This window comes from Muntiacus reevesi, chromosome 1 (assembly GCF_963930625.1).
Source record: "Muntiacus reevesi chromosome 1, mMunRee1.1, whole genome shotgun sequence".
Classification (NCBI taxonomy): domain Eukaryota; kingdom Metazoa; phylum Chordata; class Mammalia; order Artiodactyla; family Cervidae; genus Muntiacus; species Muntiacus reevesi.
Genome location: NC_089249.1, coordinates 195962604 through 195978007, shown reverse-complemented (window position 1 = coordinate 195978007; position 15404 = coordinate 195962604). Strand labels below are relative to the sequence as shown.

Here is a 15404-nt window from a genome sequence, read left to right as displayed (position 1 = left end):
AGGAAGCAGGTGCTGTAGTTAGCATGACCAAGTTCAGTTTCTCTACCTGGGTCCTCCTGAAGCAGCAGCACAGAGGCCAGCACTGGGGCCATGCAAACCCCAGGGTCAACCCCCAACTCCACTTCCTGGAGTTGTTATAGTGGAATTCTAAGGAATTCCACTTCCTTAGACAAAGGCTGCCTTGCTCTGGGCCTCAGTCTTCTTGTCTGTAAAATGGGGTTAATAGCCATTCCTCCTGCTGAGAATGGTAAAGGGGGTTAAAGGGCAGATGTCTGTTGAGGTTTAGAACTGGGCTCCATTCAGGGTGACCCTCCATAAGTGTGGATGTTACATTAATGAGTGCGAAGGGCCCAGCACGGTATCTAACCCACAGGAAATACACAGGAAGTGAAACCTATTCTTCTCATGTATATTTATTTTAAATCATTTAATACGTAGCCCTCCCACCTGCTCGTCCCTGGAAAACTCAGACACTGCTTCTAGCCCTGCATTTCACAATGGATGCCTCAGAGCAGTCGGGAGCATCTGCTGTTGCCACTGTTACCACTGGGTAGTCCCTGACCCACCTCGGTCCCAGGCCCCTCCCTTTGAGGCCTCAGAAATGTGACAAGTCCGTTTTGTCCAGTAAGGGGCTCCTTTTATTCATTTGGCTGGGGGGGTGGTGTTCTGAAATGCGGTGCAACGTTACAAAGTCAAGGGTGCCTGGAAAGCGAGCCTGCCAGGTACAGGAAAGTGCAAGAAGCCTGCAGAGCCTCCCGGCCCGACGGGCATCCAAGACTTGCCTCTGGTCGCAACTGGTGGCCCAGGAGGGGCCAGGGAGACTTCAGAATGAGATCAGGGTGCCCGCTCCATCTGAAGCTTGGGACCACGTCTGTCCGTTCATCATCCTTGTATACGAGAGTGTGCAAAATCAATCTGAAAACAGCTTTACTCAGGAATCACAGAATCGGCTCCTCCGCTCAGTGCCTCTTGGACTGAGAAGCACTCCAGCCGTGCGGGAAGGGTCAGGCAGTTTCTGTCCTTCTGAACACCAGGGCATTGCCAGCTGCCTCTGGCCCAGCCAGCAAGGCTGGCCCGGCCTTCACACGGGCGTCTCCTCAGCCACCTTCTTCAGGAGGCCGGCCGCCAGCGGGCAGTGCTGGCTGCCCTCGGAACCGTCAGCCTGCATCTTCAGGCGCACTTTCTGGTTGGTCCGTCTCCACTCGGAGTACAGCTGGCAATGGTAGCGGAATGAGACCTGCAGGGCAGGGGGGACATCAGCGGGAGGGCCAGTGGCCGGAAAACTGGCGCCCCTGGGGCCTCTGCCCTGACCCAGATCGGCACCAGGCCCCTGCTGCCGGAGGCAGCGGCAGCATCAAAGCGGTTCGCACATGGACAGAGCACACTCACTCGCCCAGGGACCCTCCCCACCAGCACTGAGGGGCCCTGCCAAGGGTGTGTGTGTGTGTGTGTGTGTGTGTGTGTGTGTAGAGGGGGGTGGTCCCTTTCTGTCTCTCAGAAGGTGGCAGTGAAGTGATACAGCTTCTTGCATGCGTGCATGCTAAGTCACTTCAGCCATGTCTGACTCTGCGACGCTATGGATGGTAGCCTGCCAGGCTCCTCTGTCCATGGGATTCTCCAGGCAATAATACTGGAGTGGGTTGTTGTGCCCTCCTCCAGGGGATCTTTCCGATTCAGGAATCGAACCTGTGTCTCTTGAATCTCCTGCATTTGTAGGTGGATTCTTTACCACTAAGCACCACCTGGGATACCCATTAGAATATTAGTCAGCTCTAAAAAGAAATGAGCTCTCAAGCTGTGAAAAGACATGGAGGAATCTTAAATGCATACGACTGGATGAAAGAAGCCAATCTGGAGAGGCTGCAGGGAATTCCCTGGTGGTCCAGCGGTTAGTTAGGACTCAACACTTGCACGTTTAAAAAGACCACTTACTGCGAGACTCTATCTCTATGACATTTTTGAGGAAAGGCAAAACTATGGAGACAGTAACAAGATCAGCAGTTTTCTAGGGATCAGTGGGGGAGGAGGGATGAATAAACAGAGCACAGCATTTTTAGGGCAGTGAAAATACTCTGTATGATACCATAGAGGGAGATACATGTCTTTATACGGTGGTCTAAGTCCACAAATTGTTCCACACCAAGACTGAACCCCTAATGTAAACTGTGGCCTTGGGTGATGATGCATCAGTGTAGGTTCATCGACTGTAATGGACGTGTGGCTCTGGTGCCATGTTGACAGTGGGGGAGGCTGGGCAGGTGTCGGGGAGGATTTTGGAGAACTCTGTACTTTCTGCTCCATTTTGCTCTTAAACCTTGAACTGCTCTAATGAATCAAAACTGTTAAAAAAAAATTTTTTTTTCCCCAATAAATGTCAGTGGTCCCTACTCTTTGACCAAGGAAGTTCCAAGAAACATTTGCACAGGTGGCACCCAAAGCACTGTTTATAACAGCAAATAAAGGAGAAGGAAAAAAAATATTGGAATAATTCCTGTGTCCATCAAAAGAGATTAGTTAAATAAATATAGCACACCCACACAATGAAGGACTGTTGGGTGACTGCCTTTTTTTTAAAGGACATTAGCAAAGTGAGAACAAGCAGACTGCAAAGCAGGACCTATGATGCATCCTACTTGTATTAAGAAATCTGCTAAAAAAAAAAAAAAAATCTGCTTGGTGGGTACACTGGCAAATAACTCTTGAGGAGGGGGCACCCCCATAGCTGGATGACTGTGGTTCTATCTGTGGCACCAGATGTTGGGGACCTTCTCTCCCTGACTGAGGGTTCTCATGCCTGCCAGAACCTGGGTACAACACCCCCACCACACTCACTCTCTCCCAACCCCAGTCACCTTTTCTCTCAGTCTCTCTATTTTTTGGCTGCACCACATGGCCTGTGGAACCTCAGTTCCCTGACCAGGGATCAACCCAAGTCCCATGCACTGGCAGCCTCAACCAATGGACCACCAGGGAAGTCTCTCTCAGTCTCTTGAGCATCTTCTCTGTCTCTCTCATTCTCCTGCCTTTTCTCCCACAGTCTTTCGAGTGGCTCTTTGCTTCTCTCCCTTCCCTTTGCCCCCAAAACCCAGACAGTCCAGTCTTAATGGGGCTCGTGGTTGGCGGGGCCTGCCCTCAGCTGAAATGATCCCATGACCTTGCATTCCTGGGGTAGAAGCCTCACGCTTGGCTCCCTGGACCTCGCACCGGCCTGGAATCTGGAGCTCCATGAGATGCTGGGAGTCGTTTCTGCCCCAGGGGTTAGCCACAAGCCCAGGCAGGTAGAGTGCTGCCCCAACCCCCACCCCAGCTCCATCCAAGCCACTGCCCAAGCCCCTGACCTGTCTGCTCCCAGATGTCTGCTGTCTGGCTGGCAGCCACTCACCAGCGTCCAGAGGACATAGATGGTGAAGAGGGCGATGGTGAGGGCAATCAGCCCCAAGGCCTCCAGATGGCTGTGGAGCCGAAGGTGGTCCTGGGCTCCCCGCAGGCACAGCCAGCCTGAGATAGCGGCCAGTGGAGTGATGAACAGGAAGCACACCACGTCACAGCACAGCGTCCGCTTCTCTGTCCGAGGCCCTGGGTCCTTCAGCCACTTCGGGGAAGGAGGGAGGGGGAGCCAGTGAGAGGGACCACCACACACCACCCTGCTATAGCCCATGCCCAGTGATGAGCATCAAGGCCCCCTCTGCAAACACCCATCTTCATCGCTGTTCCTGCAGGACCCTACCCCTGCCTTGCCTCCTGCAATCCTTTCTTTCTTTCAGATACTTACTGAGATGATGACAGGACAGGCCTGGGTAGGTGCAGGGCATTTCTGCCCCTGGTTGGTTTTTTTTTTTTTTTTGCCACATCATGAGGCTTGCAGGATCTCAGTTCCCCGACCAGGGATAGAACCTGCACCTTCTGCAGTGGAAGCTCAGTTATGTCTGACTCTCTGTGATCCCATGGACTGTAGCCTGCCAGGCACCTCTGTCCATGGGATTCACCAGGCAAGAATACTGGAGCAGATTGCTGTTTCCTCCTCCAGGGGATTTTCCCAACCCAGGGATTGAACCTGCATCTCTTGCATCTCCTGCATTGGCAGGCAGATTTTTTTTTTTTTTTTTTTAACCACTGAGCCACCTGGGAGGCCCTAGTTGAAGTTCGGAGTTTAACGACTGGACCCCCAGGGAAGTCCCATTCCTATTTTACAGATGGGGGAAATGGAGGGCATAGAGGGGCTGACCCCTTTGTGCAAACTCACATGGCTAGTGGTCTACAAAGCCAGAACTGGAGCTCAGGAAGTCCTGCCCCAGGGTCTGTGCGTCCTTGGCTGCTATGCTACACTGCCTGCTACAGATGATGGGTGGTAGGAATCCCCGCCTTCAGCTCCCCTGCTGGTTGGGGGAGAGATGAAATGACTGAACGATCAGGGTGAGGACTGCTATGCTGAAAAGGTAATGCTGCAGAGACCCAGTTGAGCGGAAGGAACCTCATGAGGCATGGGGGAGATGTGCTCCAGGCTGCAGAAACAGCATGTGCAAAGGCACAGCGGGGGAGCACGTGGTCCACACATCGGGCAGTGGGGAGAGGGTGAGGTGTGTGGACAGGCCAGCTTGCCCTCCCACTGTTCCCTTAAGAGCAGGCCCCACGTGGGCCAGGGGCTCTTCCAGGCGCCCCCACCTCAGCCCAGTGACATCACCCCTTGTAGTTCTCAGATGCCCCATGCCAAGCCAGGCTGGGCAGGGAGGAGTCTGGAGGGCACCCTGGTGAGCAGCAACTGCTCTGGGAAGCCGTGTGGCTCCCACTACACTTGGAAATACCCTGTCTCGACCCCAACCCACTGTACTCAAGCTGAGCTCTAGGGATTGGCCCACAAAGTCCCCGGCCAGGTCACCACCCCTCCTTCAGGGCCACTGTCCTCCTTCTTTAACTCCCTTCTCTCCACCCATGTGGGCTTAGCCAAGGACACCAAGCTCCTCCTTGAAGGAGGCCTCAGGGCCTTTGCACCTGCTGTGCCCCCTGCCAGGACTGTCCTTCCCCAGGTTGGGGCTCCTCGTTCCTCAGGTCTCAGCTCTAGGGTCACCTGAAGTGACCAAGCATGGAAGATGCACAGGAGCTGTCAGATCTGGAACCTCAGGCCCAGTCCCACCCCCATCAGCAGAAGTGGCCCCGGGGAGGGGAGAGAGGGTCCTCTCCTTAGAGAAGCTGCTTCCCCAGCCCACTAGGATCCTCCAAGGCCATTTCCTCCTTTGGCCCCATGTCTGCCTTCCTCCCTTCGCCCAACTCCGGCCTCTGGCTCCCAAGCGTACCTCTGTGAGAGATCGGGACCGCTTCTCCACTGCAAACTCCGTATGGCACAGCTCACAGTAGCTGGTGTTGGACGAGGAAAGCCACCTCTCCAGACAACTCTTGTGCACCGCGCCCAGCGTGCCAGTGCACCCACACGGAGACAGCAGGCTCTCCCCATTTGCCCCCTCATGGCAGATCCGGCAGAAGGGGCCATCACTAGCACAGAGATGGGACACATGAGTAACGGTCGAGCCTCCTGCCTGCTCCGGCTTCATTCTGCCCTGGATTGCAAGCTCAGTGCTGCCCCATATATACTACTATTTGGCAAACTCCTATTCATCCCTCAATGCCCAGCTCCAAATGTCCTTTTCTCTTGGAAAGCCTTCCCAGGCTCCCACAGGTGGAGTGATGTGCTCCCTCCCCAGGGTTCCTGCAGCATCGTTTTAGGCCCAGGGTGGGCATCACTTGTACCTGCCGGCCCAGTGTCTGCCCCTCCTTCTATACCACCACCCTGACTGTGCTGGGCAACTGCCCCAACCTCAAGAGGACAACCCTGATGACCCCAGGCCTGACCAATCAAAACACCACACATCTCTGGTCACAGAGGCTGACTCAGGGAAGGGCACATGTGATGCAGAGCCACTGGAATTGACTCCTGAAATTCTTCTTTTTTTCTTCTAAACTCCAGAACTACAGGCAGCATGGCTGGTGTAAGTCTGGAGCTGCTGACAGCAGCTCGGTCTCCACCTGGAGTCTGCAAATGATGCTAAAACGGAGGATCATGGAGCCAAAAGACAGGGAGAGGCAGATTCTCAAGAACATCATCAGAAGCACCAGATCCAGCCACAACTGAAGGCCATGCCACCTGAGAAACCTGTGTGTCCCAGGAGAAGAGCTCCTGGGCTCCTCCACTCTAGTGAGGCTGAGAAAACAGACATAAAAAGGCATCTACAGGAAGCCATTTCCCATTTCAGGGAAGTCTCTGCCCCAGCCTGGTCTCAGAGGATTCTGGGTCCTTCCTGGGGCAGTTCAAGAGACCAGGGGCGTGGCCTTGGTGGGCCCTGAGGCTGTCCAACACATGAGTCATTGTTTTCCAGACATTTCTGCCCAGAAAGTGGATTGCAGGAACACATGAAGGAGATGGAGCAGGAGAGTTGTTTTCCAGATAACACCGCCAATATCCCCTAGGAAACTTTCTCTCCTTTTCTCCATGTCTCTGCTGTGGGAGGCTGGGGGGGGGCGGGGGCAGCTGCTTTGAAACCCAGGAGCTGAGAGTGACACCTCAGGTCTGCTTTCTGGCCCTTGTTGCTATGTGTAGGGTGATGCTTTCTCCTCCAACATCAAAGGGGCCTGCCCAGCTCCCCTGTGGTCCCACACCCTGATCCCATGTTCCCGACACACAATGAGTGAACAGCAAAGACATCCCTGCTCCAGGAGCCAAGCCAGGAAGTGGAAGTAATGAGGACCAGGAGGGAGAATCACGTTGGTTTGGGGGGTATGTCCCGGGGAACCATACTTAGGAGGTTCAAGTTCAGAGAAAATGAAATATGGGTAAACAAAGCCCACACTGACTATGATGGAGTGCTGATCAGGTCCCACGCACCATTCAAAAGGCAACATCGGGGTTAATCTGTCTCGTTCTCACAGGGAGCCTGGGAGGAAGGTGCTGTTATTGCCCCCATTCCACAGATGTGGAAACTGAGGCATCGAGAGGTTGACTTCATTGTGCCAAGTCATACTGGATTTGAACCCAGAAAGTCGCTCCAAGGTCTGTGAACCCGGAGCTACTAGGTTGCCTGCCCCCAGAAGTAGGACAAGAGAAGTGGGCTCTACTGTTTGAAATTCTGGCAGGAAAATCATGCAGAGGAAACAGGAGAGGAGAAAACGGGATGGGGGAGTGGGTGAGACATCCACAGGCCCCAGTCAGGCTGCCGAGTTCAGGCTCCACAGAAGAGAGATGTGAACAAAAAAGGAAATGGAAGCCATGCTCAGTGACACTGGCAAGTATCCAGTTCCCTCCAGGCCTCGGTTTCCACAGGTGTCAAAAGGGAGGGTGGGGCGAGGTGCCCCACGGGAACCCGTGGAGGGAGAAGTCCTCCCCACCCCCCATGCTGGCAGCTCTGGCTGGGAACTCCCTAGGCCTGCCATGGGTTCCCTCACTCCCAGGCTGGGTCACGCAGCACAGACACCTTCCTGACTCAAGGGGTCTGATGGAGATGCAGACAGAAAAACCAAGACCCTGGAGGAAGCCCAGAAGGAGCCCTCCAGTCTCATCTGGGCTCAGGCAAGGTAAAGACCTGTAGGGTCGCCAGCACTGGGCTCCCTCCACAACATGGCAAGGCTTCCATCTGCTTCTTTGTATGTTTGAATGAAAAGTTTATGAATTAATTCTGACACCTGCTACCCATGTGGATGAACCTTGAGGGCGTGACACTCAGTGAAATAAGCCGGTCACAAGAGGACAAAGACTGGTGAATTCCACTTCTATGAGTTTTCAAGGGGAGTCAGATCCAGAGACAGAAAGTAGGAATGGTGTGGGGCCCTGGGGCTGAGGAAGGGGGAGGGGGAGTGAGTGTTTAGTGAAGACAGAGTGCAAGATCAAAAGAGCTATGGGGGGACTTCCCTGGTGGTCCAGTGGTTAAGAAACTGCCTTGCAATGCAGAGGACATGGGTTCGATTCTCAGTCAGGAAACTAAAATTTCACATGCTTCAGGGGAATTAAGCCAGTGTGCTGCAACTACTGAGCCTGTGTGCTCTGGAGCCTGCACACTACAACTAGAGAGTCTGTGACCCCCAGTGAAGATCCCAAGTGCTGCAACGAAGACCTGAGATGGCCAAATAAATAAATATTAAAAAAAAAAAAAAAAGTCATGGGGCTGAATGATGGTGATGGTTACACAACACCATGAGTGCACTTAAAGCCACTGAACAGTGCACTTTCAAGTGGCCAAAAAGGTAAATTGTACGTTATATCTTAACCATAAAAAAATTGGAAGGAAAGGTTTATGAATTTGATGATATCAAGGAAACATCACGGTAATACAGTGAACTTGAAAAACTGTTGGCTAGTTTAAATCTTAATGAGTTAAAGCAGATTTAAGTTGGTGTGGGGTTTACTTGGGCTTCCCAGGTGGTGCTAGTGGTAAAGAACCCGCTGCCGACCCAGGAGACATAAGAAACCAGGGTTCCATCCCTGGGTTGGGAAGAATCCTTGGAGGAGGGCACACCAACCCACTCCAGTATTCTTGCCTAGAGAATCCCATGGACAGAGGAGCCTGGCAGGCTACAGTTCGTGGAGTTGCAAAGAGTCAGACATGATTAAAGCTACTTAGCATGCACACATGGGGTTTCCTTAAATCTCTTTCCCTTGATGACAAGTCGGTGAACCAAGCAGAGTCGGCTCACACATGTGTCTGGAGGATTGGCACCGAGGTTTAAATACATTAATCGAAAACTTGGCGTGCTCAGTCACTCCAGTCGTGTCTGACTCTTTTGCGACCCGATGGACTGTAGCCCGCCAGGTTCCTCTGTCCATGGGATTTTTTAGGCAAGAATACTGGAGTGGGGTGCCATTTTCTCTTCCAGGGGATCTTCCCAACTCAGGGATTGAACCTGTGGCTCCTGATTCTTTACCACTGAGCCACCAGGGAAGCATTATGAGGTGGCAAAGCCCTTTGTGAGCAATATATGGGGATCATGGCCATGCACTTTCAGAACCACCCAGCAAGAAGGTGCCCCAGTTTAGAGATACAGGGGAGCAGCAACTTTTCCCAGTCCTATACCAAGAGAGGCTCCCACTTGGGCCCCGAGCCCAGGTACCCTAAAGCTACAACCAGCACTACCAGCTACTTCCTTGTGCAGACTCCCCAAGATGTGAACTACTCCCCAAATCAGATCTCCGAACTTCACCCAGTAATCTGGAGTTTCAGCTTTTTCTGAAGAATCTGACCTGTCTCCCCAGTTTTCATGTGGTGATTACTCACTGGGCCCTTTTTGCTGATTTATTTGCCTAACTGGCCCCTCTGCTGCTGCTGCTGCTGCTGCTAAGTCGCTTCAGTCGTGTCCGACTCTGTGCGACCCCATAGATGGCAGCGCACCAGGCTGCTCTGGGATTCTCAGGCAAGGGCAACCAGGGATTCTCAGGCAAGGGCAACCAGGGATTGCCCTCCGTCCCTTGGATTCTCCAGGCAAGAACACAGGAATGGGTTGCCATTTCCTTCTCCACTGCATGAAAGTGAAAAGTGAAAGTGAAGTTGCTCAGTCTTGTCTGACTTTTCAAGACCCCATGGACTGCAGCCTACCAGGCTCCTCCATCCATGGGATTCTCCAGGCAAGAGTACTGGAGTGGGGTGCCATTGCCTTCTCCACCTGGCCCCTTTAGGTGGTGAATTTATCTTTTCTGTTGTTTGGCTGCACCACTCAGCATGTGGGTGGGATTTTAGCTCCCCAACCAGGGATGGAACCCACGACCCCTGTGGTGAAAGTGTAGGAGTCTTAACCATTGGACTGCCAGGGATGTCCCAGGCGGTTGGATTTCTGACTGCGAGCGGGGCTGAGAGTAAACTGTTGGGGCTGGAGAGTGAAGCAAGTGAAAGCATCAATCCCTGCTCGGTCACCACTCACCTTGGTGTGTCCAAGGCCCGGATGACGGTCGAGAGGAGCCGGCCATCCCTTGAAGTCACCTGGGCCACATACTGGGGTGGCCCGAGGCCCGTGGCCTCCACGACCTTGGAGAAGGCAGGGCTGTCGGAGCAGTCACACAGGGAGCCAGGGAGGTGACAACAGTCACCCGTCGTCATGGCCACAGGGAGCCCCGTGTCCTCAGGGCCCAAGGCCCATGGTCCCAGGAGCCTGGGGAGAGGCCGGCAGGAGGATCAAGAGCAAGGTTAGCAAGTCACACACAGCCCAGAGCCAGCTCTCTGAGCTGCAGTTGTCCAGTCTGTAAGATGGGGCTTTGGAGGGGGGCTATGAGGATTCAGTCAGGTCACACATGCAACTCAGGCCAGGTCTGGCACATCTCAGGGGCCTGGCTATATTCTCTCTGACTCTCCTAAGAAAGATCAGCCTGGTCTGGCCCACAAAGCATGTAGGACATCACCTTTCCAGCCTGGATAGCAGCAGCTAACAGTGAATGATTACCTTCTGTGTGGTATGCCCAGTGGTCGGTGCTCTCTAAGGCCAGAACCATCCCTGCCAAAACCATGGAGAGACTGTTCCCCATGGACTGGATTCCCAGGGTTGGACTCAGAGAGGATAAGCCCGCCATGGAGTGGGCTGGAACTGAGCTACAAACTTGGCCCAAATGACCAGGACGGTGAGTCATTTTGACCGTGCTGGTTCATGGCTTCTTGTGGGCTCTGAGTTTCTTGATAATTCAGGCTATCAAGGAAGTGGTAGTCCAGAATGGGGTAGTGTCTGTCCCCACCCAGAAGAGCAACCACTCGGAGCGGTGCCTCTGTCCCCAAGGAAAGGCCATGGGAGACAACCAGAGCCTCAGGCAGCAATCTGAAGTCTGCTCTGGTGGCGCGGCTGGGGATCCTCCTACCTCCTCACCCCAGGGTCTGACCTGTCAGCAGGAACCCTTGGCAAGCTCCTTTTCCATCCCAGAATCAACCAGCAAGGCTTGTGTGTTTCCCTGTGAGAATTTATGAAAGAGACTGAGGCCTCTGGGAGCCAATACAGGTGTCCCAGAGCTTAGGATCTCTGTCCCAAACTTATCTCACCCTCCACCGTCTGTCCCCAGGAACTGTGGTCCAGAGACCCCAGAAGCACTCACCGAGGTAACCCCCCACACACACACGTGGTTTTTACCCACTCTTGCTAGTCAAACTCTGAGATCCAAAGAGGGGCAGAGGGAAGCAGTGCAAGTCACTGGCTGACTTTTTGCACCAGGACAGTCTCCTGCCAGATCAACAATCTCTGAACAGCTCAGCCAGAAGTGCTCTGGGCCCAATAGGCCCTTCTGAGCCTCCTAAGTGGGGCCACACAGTCAGCTAGATAAGCAAGTGTCAGCCCAGAGGCAGGAGGAGCCCGGGAGGAAGGCTGCCTGACCGAGATAACACCCACAGGGCAGTGGCCAGGCTGCCACGTCGTGCACACTGCTGTCCCTCCCAAGGGAGGCCAGCAGGGAAGTTGCTGGGCTGCCCAAGGGAAAGGCTGCAGAGGGGACTCCACGCCTCTTGCCCCTCCAAGGATTGGCCTTCACATTTCTGCAAGTAGTTGGGCGTCCCAAGACACATCACAGCTCCTATGCATTAAGTTCTACCATTTCTTTTATTGTCAGGGGAAAAGCAATAACAGAACCAAAACAACACTGGTAAAATCTGCTCCTGCAAATCAACCAAATGATGCTAGCAGCTACTGCAATATAAACTCATGGTTGCCGGGGGGAAGGGATAGTTAGGGATATTGGGAAGGTCACGTACACACTGCTATATTTAAAATGGATAGCCGACAGGGACATTTTGTAGAGCACAGGGAACTCTGCTGGATATTATGTGCCTGCTCGGATGAGAGAAACTCTGTTACTTTCATGTAATTCTCAGAGGGAAACACACAAGGCTTATTGGCAGGTTCTGGGATGGGAGGGGGTGGGTATGGAATGGATACATGTATATGTGTGGCTGAGTCCCTTCCCTGTTCACCTGGAACTACCACAACATTGTTAATCCGCTCTATCTTAGTACAAAATAAAAAATTTGAAAAAAAAATAATAGTGGCTACTGTAAATTAAGTAACTGCTGGGACTTCCCTGGTGGTCTAGGGGCTGAGACTCTGTACTCCCAATGCTGGGGGACTAGGCTGGATCCCTGGTCAGGGAACTAGATCCCACAAGCCTTGACTAGAGATCCTACATGCTGCAACGAAGACCCAGCTCAGTGACCGCATGGACTGTAGCCTGCCAGGCTCCTCTGTCCATAGAATTCTCCAGGCAAGAAAACTAGAGTGGGTTGCCATTCCCTTTCCAGAGGATCCTCCCTATCCAGAGATCGAACCCAAGTCTCCTGCATTGCAGGCAGATTCTCTACCATCTAAGCCACCGGGCAAACCTATTATATTAAAAAATATATATATATATATATTTTAAAAAGGTACCTAACCTTAGTGTTATATTTAAAATGGATAACCAACAAAGGCCTACTATATAGCACATAGAACTCTGCTCCATGTTAAGTGCCAGCTTGGATGGGAGGGGGTTTGAGGGGAGAATGGATACATGTATACTGAGTCCCTTTGCTGTTTACCTGAAACTATCACAATGTTGTTAATTGGCTACACCCCAATACAAAATGGTGTTAAGAAACAATAAATATTTTAAAAAAGAAAAGGTACCTACTGCAAGCCAGGCACTGTGCTAAGTTTATTGAACTCCAATAGTTATAAATGTTTCCTTCAAAGGTCACCTCCCCAGAGAGGCCTTCCCTGATCACTCTGGTCAAAGTGCTACTCATGTCCACATTATTGTCCTCACAAATGTGTCCCTCTCTGAAATGTTCTTATTTCTTTCTCTCTCTCTCTCTCTCTTTTTTTTTTTTTTTTGGCCACATAGTGAGGCTTGTAAGATCTTAGTTCCTTGACGAGGGATTGAACCGAGGCCCTCAGCAATGAGAACACAGAGTCCCAACCACTGGACCACCAGGGAGGTCCCATTAATGTTCTTATTTCTTCATCTGCTGGTTAAACGACATCTGTCTTCCACCATCGGTCATCTCCAGCACCTGATCCAATGTCCAATACACAGTTCCTGCGTTAATTCCTCAGCCCCTCTTCTGTGTAAGAGCAGGGTGGGAGAGCCAAGTCCCTTGACTCCCTAGACCCTGGTCTGCCAGCACCCAAGATGGGAACCAGAAATCTTCAGAGGCTGGAGATCTGTGCAAAGCACAGAGGCTTGGGCTCAGGAGAGGCCAGTCTCGAGCCTGGATGCAAGGGTAGGGTGGGTGCAGGCTGGACTCAGCTCTGGGGCTGCTGGGAGGGGTGACTAAGCCAACGCCTCCAGCAAACTTGGCCCAGTGCCCGGGAGATGGATTTCACTGAATCTTCACAACAAACCTATGATGGAAGTCCAATAACTACCCCCATTTGACAGGTGAGGAGGCTCAGAGAGGGGCAGTTACTTGCCCAAGATCACACAGTTAAGTTGGAACAGTGCAGGATTTGAATTTAGTCCAGTGAGTGCATCTGGGACCCAAGAAATCTGGGTTCTTTTAAGTCCTGACTCTGGTGCTCATGCTGTGTATCCTGAGACAAGTCACTTGGGTTCTCTAGGCCTCATTCTCCTCTTTTGGCAAATAAGTTGATGAAGCTAGTGGACCATGTCTGCTGAAGGGCTTCATAAGAAGAAGCCCCCAGGCTCAATTCCTCCAGCGAAGCTCATCCTTGGCTAGGCTTGTCTGGGGTTGCACGGGGGCACCACCACCTTTTGAAGAGCTTCTTTTTTCTGAGGGCAGGAAACTAAGGGAAGAAGAGTCAGATGGCCCTAACTCCCCCACAGTGTCATCTCAGTTCAGTTGCTTCACTCCCTGGGCCTCAGTTTTCTCTTTTGTATAACGGGGGTTGCAATGAGACCCAGCTCACATATGCATAAGCATGAATAAGTTGATAAATTTTAGCTCTTATGATAATTATCGTCCTCAGCTCACATACAGCTGTTGGGAGGGTCTGATGACACAAGGCACAGTCAGTGCCTGGCACACAGTAAGCACTCAACAAATGCTCACAGTTATTATTTTTTTAGGATAAACGTGTAGCCTGTGAAATGCATTCATTCCTCTTCGCTCAGCAAAGAGAAGCTCCTGTGTGCCCTTCAGCATTTGCATAGCCCTGCACTGGAGGCCAGACTCTAATCCCAGCTCTGATCTTTACTCACTATGTAGCCCTGGTTGAAAGGCTGGCCGTCTCTGGGCCTTGACTTCCTCAGCTGTATAGCGGAGAAGGGGCTTCCCTGGTGAAGTAAAGAATCCAACTGCCAATGCAGGAGATGTGGGTTCGATTCCTAGGTCAGGAAGACCCCCTGGAGAAGGAAATGGCAACCCACTCCAGTATTCTTGCCTGGGAAATCCCATGGACAGAGGAACCTGGTGGGCTACACTCCATGGGGTCGCAAAAGAGTCAGACACGACTTGGCCACTAAACAACAACAACACAGCAGGGAACATTTCTAGTATTTCCACTTGATATTGTCACTAGAGGACTAAACGGACTAAACCTATAAATTCTGGCTGTCCTGTTTTGAGCACCCACTAACAGCCACGCTCTCTGCTAAGCAAATGCCTGGGTCATCATCTTGACTATTTTCCTGGCAGAGCCCCTCTGAGGAGGAGGCTGGGGAAGGTGACTGGTCACTTATTGACCGCCTACTATACGCAGGGCGCTTTCTTCATTTGCACCTCCTTAATCTTCACAACAGCCCCGTTAGGTTGGTCCTGGGATGACCTAGTTTCACAGATGGGGAAACTGAGGCTCAGAGAGGCACCTACTGTGCGCCAGCCCCCCCGGAGACCTCCTGCCTTCCACAAAGACGGAAATTGAGACCACCAAGTCGCTGGGAAGGCTGAGGCCGACGGTCCGAGCCTGGCCGTCCTTCAGGGAGCCGGGTTCGGGCCTCGAACTCTGGGTCATCCCGCAGAACGGCACCCCTCCCCCCCATCATCCCGCCTGTGCCCACCTGATCCGCGGCCGGGCCGGGCGGCCGCGCAGGCCCCTCCGCTCGCCCGGGCCCTAGTCCCGGCCCGGCCGGTCCCGTCAGCGCCGCTAGCTCCGCTCTGGCCGGTACCTGCGTCCGGACACCGCCCGCCGAGCAGACGCTGTCATGAGCCAATGGCGACCACCTCTCGCCTACACTGGCCAATCGTCGCGGATTTCCCGACCTGGAAGGCGGGGCCAGAGACGACGGGGACGTTCTGGGCCGCACAGGCCCGGCGGCGCCGCAGCTGCTGACTCCGCCCCTGCCGCGTCCTGGCTCCGCCCCAACCTCGGTCCCGCCCCCCACTCCCGACCCCGCCCCCCACCCCGTCCCCGCCCCCCATCCCAGACCCCGCCCTATCTCGACTCTGGGCACGAGCGGGGCCGGTGGCGCCACCTGCAGACGACCAGTTAATAAATTAAACCGTTACAGAATTCAACGTGATACCAGC

The 15404-nt window shown here is 53.1% G+C and overlaps 1 protein-coding gene across 1 annotated transcript; it reads right to left on the bottom strand.

The window, feature by feature from the left end:
- Positions 1-390: 390 nt before the first annotated feature.
- MARCHF2 (membrane associated ring-CH-type finger 2) lies at positions 391-15072 on the bottom strand. The gene is made up of 5 exons (XM_065917894.1): positions 14936-15072; positions 9895-10122; positions 5292-5487; positions 3383-3592; positions 391-1237 (listed from the first exon to the last, which is right to left on the bottom strand). The coding sequence occupies exons 2-5, from the start codon at positions 10068-10070 to the stop codon at positions 1082-1084; spliced, it is 738 nt and encodes a 245-aa protein (XP_065773966.1). The 5' UTR covers positions 10071-10122; positions 14936-15072; the 3' UTR covers positions 391-1081.
- Between the last annotated feature and the right edge of the window lie 332 nt (positions 15073-15404).

Coding starts and splice junctions, on each gene's coding strand:
- MARCHF2 (XM_065917894.1), bottom strand. CDS start 10,070: ATGACGACGGGTGACTGTTGTCACCTCCCTGGCTCCCTGTGTGACTGC. Junction 5,488..9,894: donor CGGGCCTTGGACACACCAAG/GTGAGTGGTGAC, acceptor TCTCTGTGCTAG/TGATGGCCCCTTCTGCCGGA. Junction 1,238..3,382: donor TCTATGTCCTCTGGACGCTG/GTGAGTGGCTGC, acceptor CCTGCCCTGCAG/GTCTCATTCCGCTACCATTG.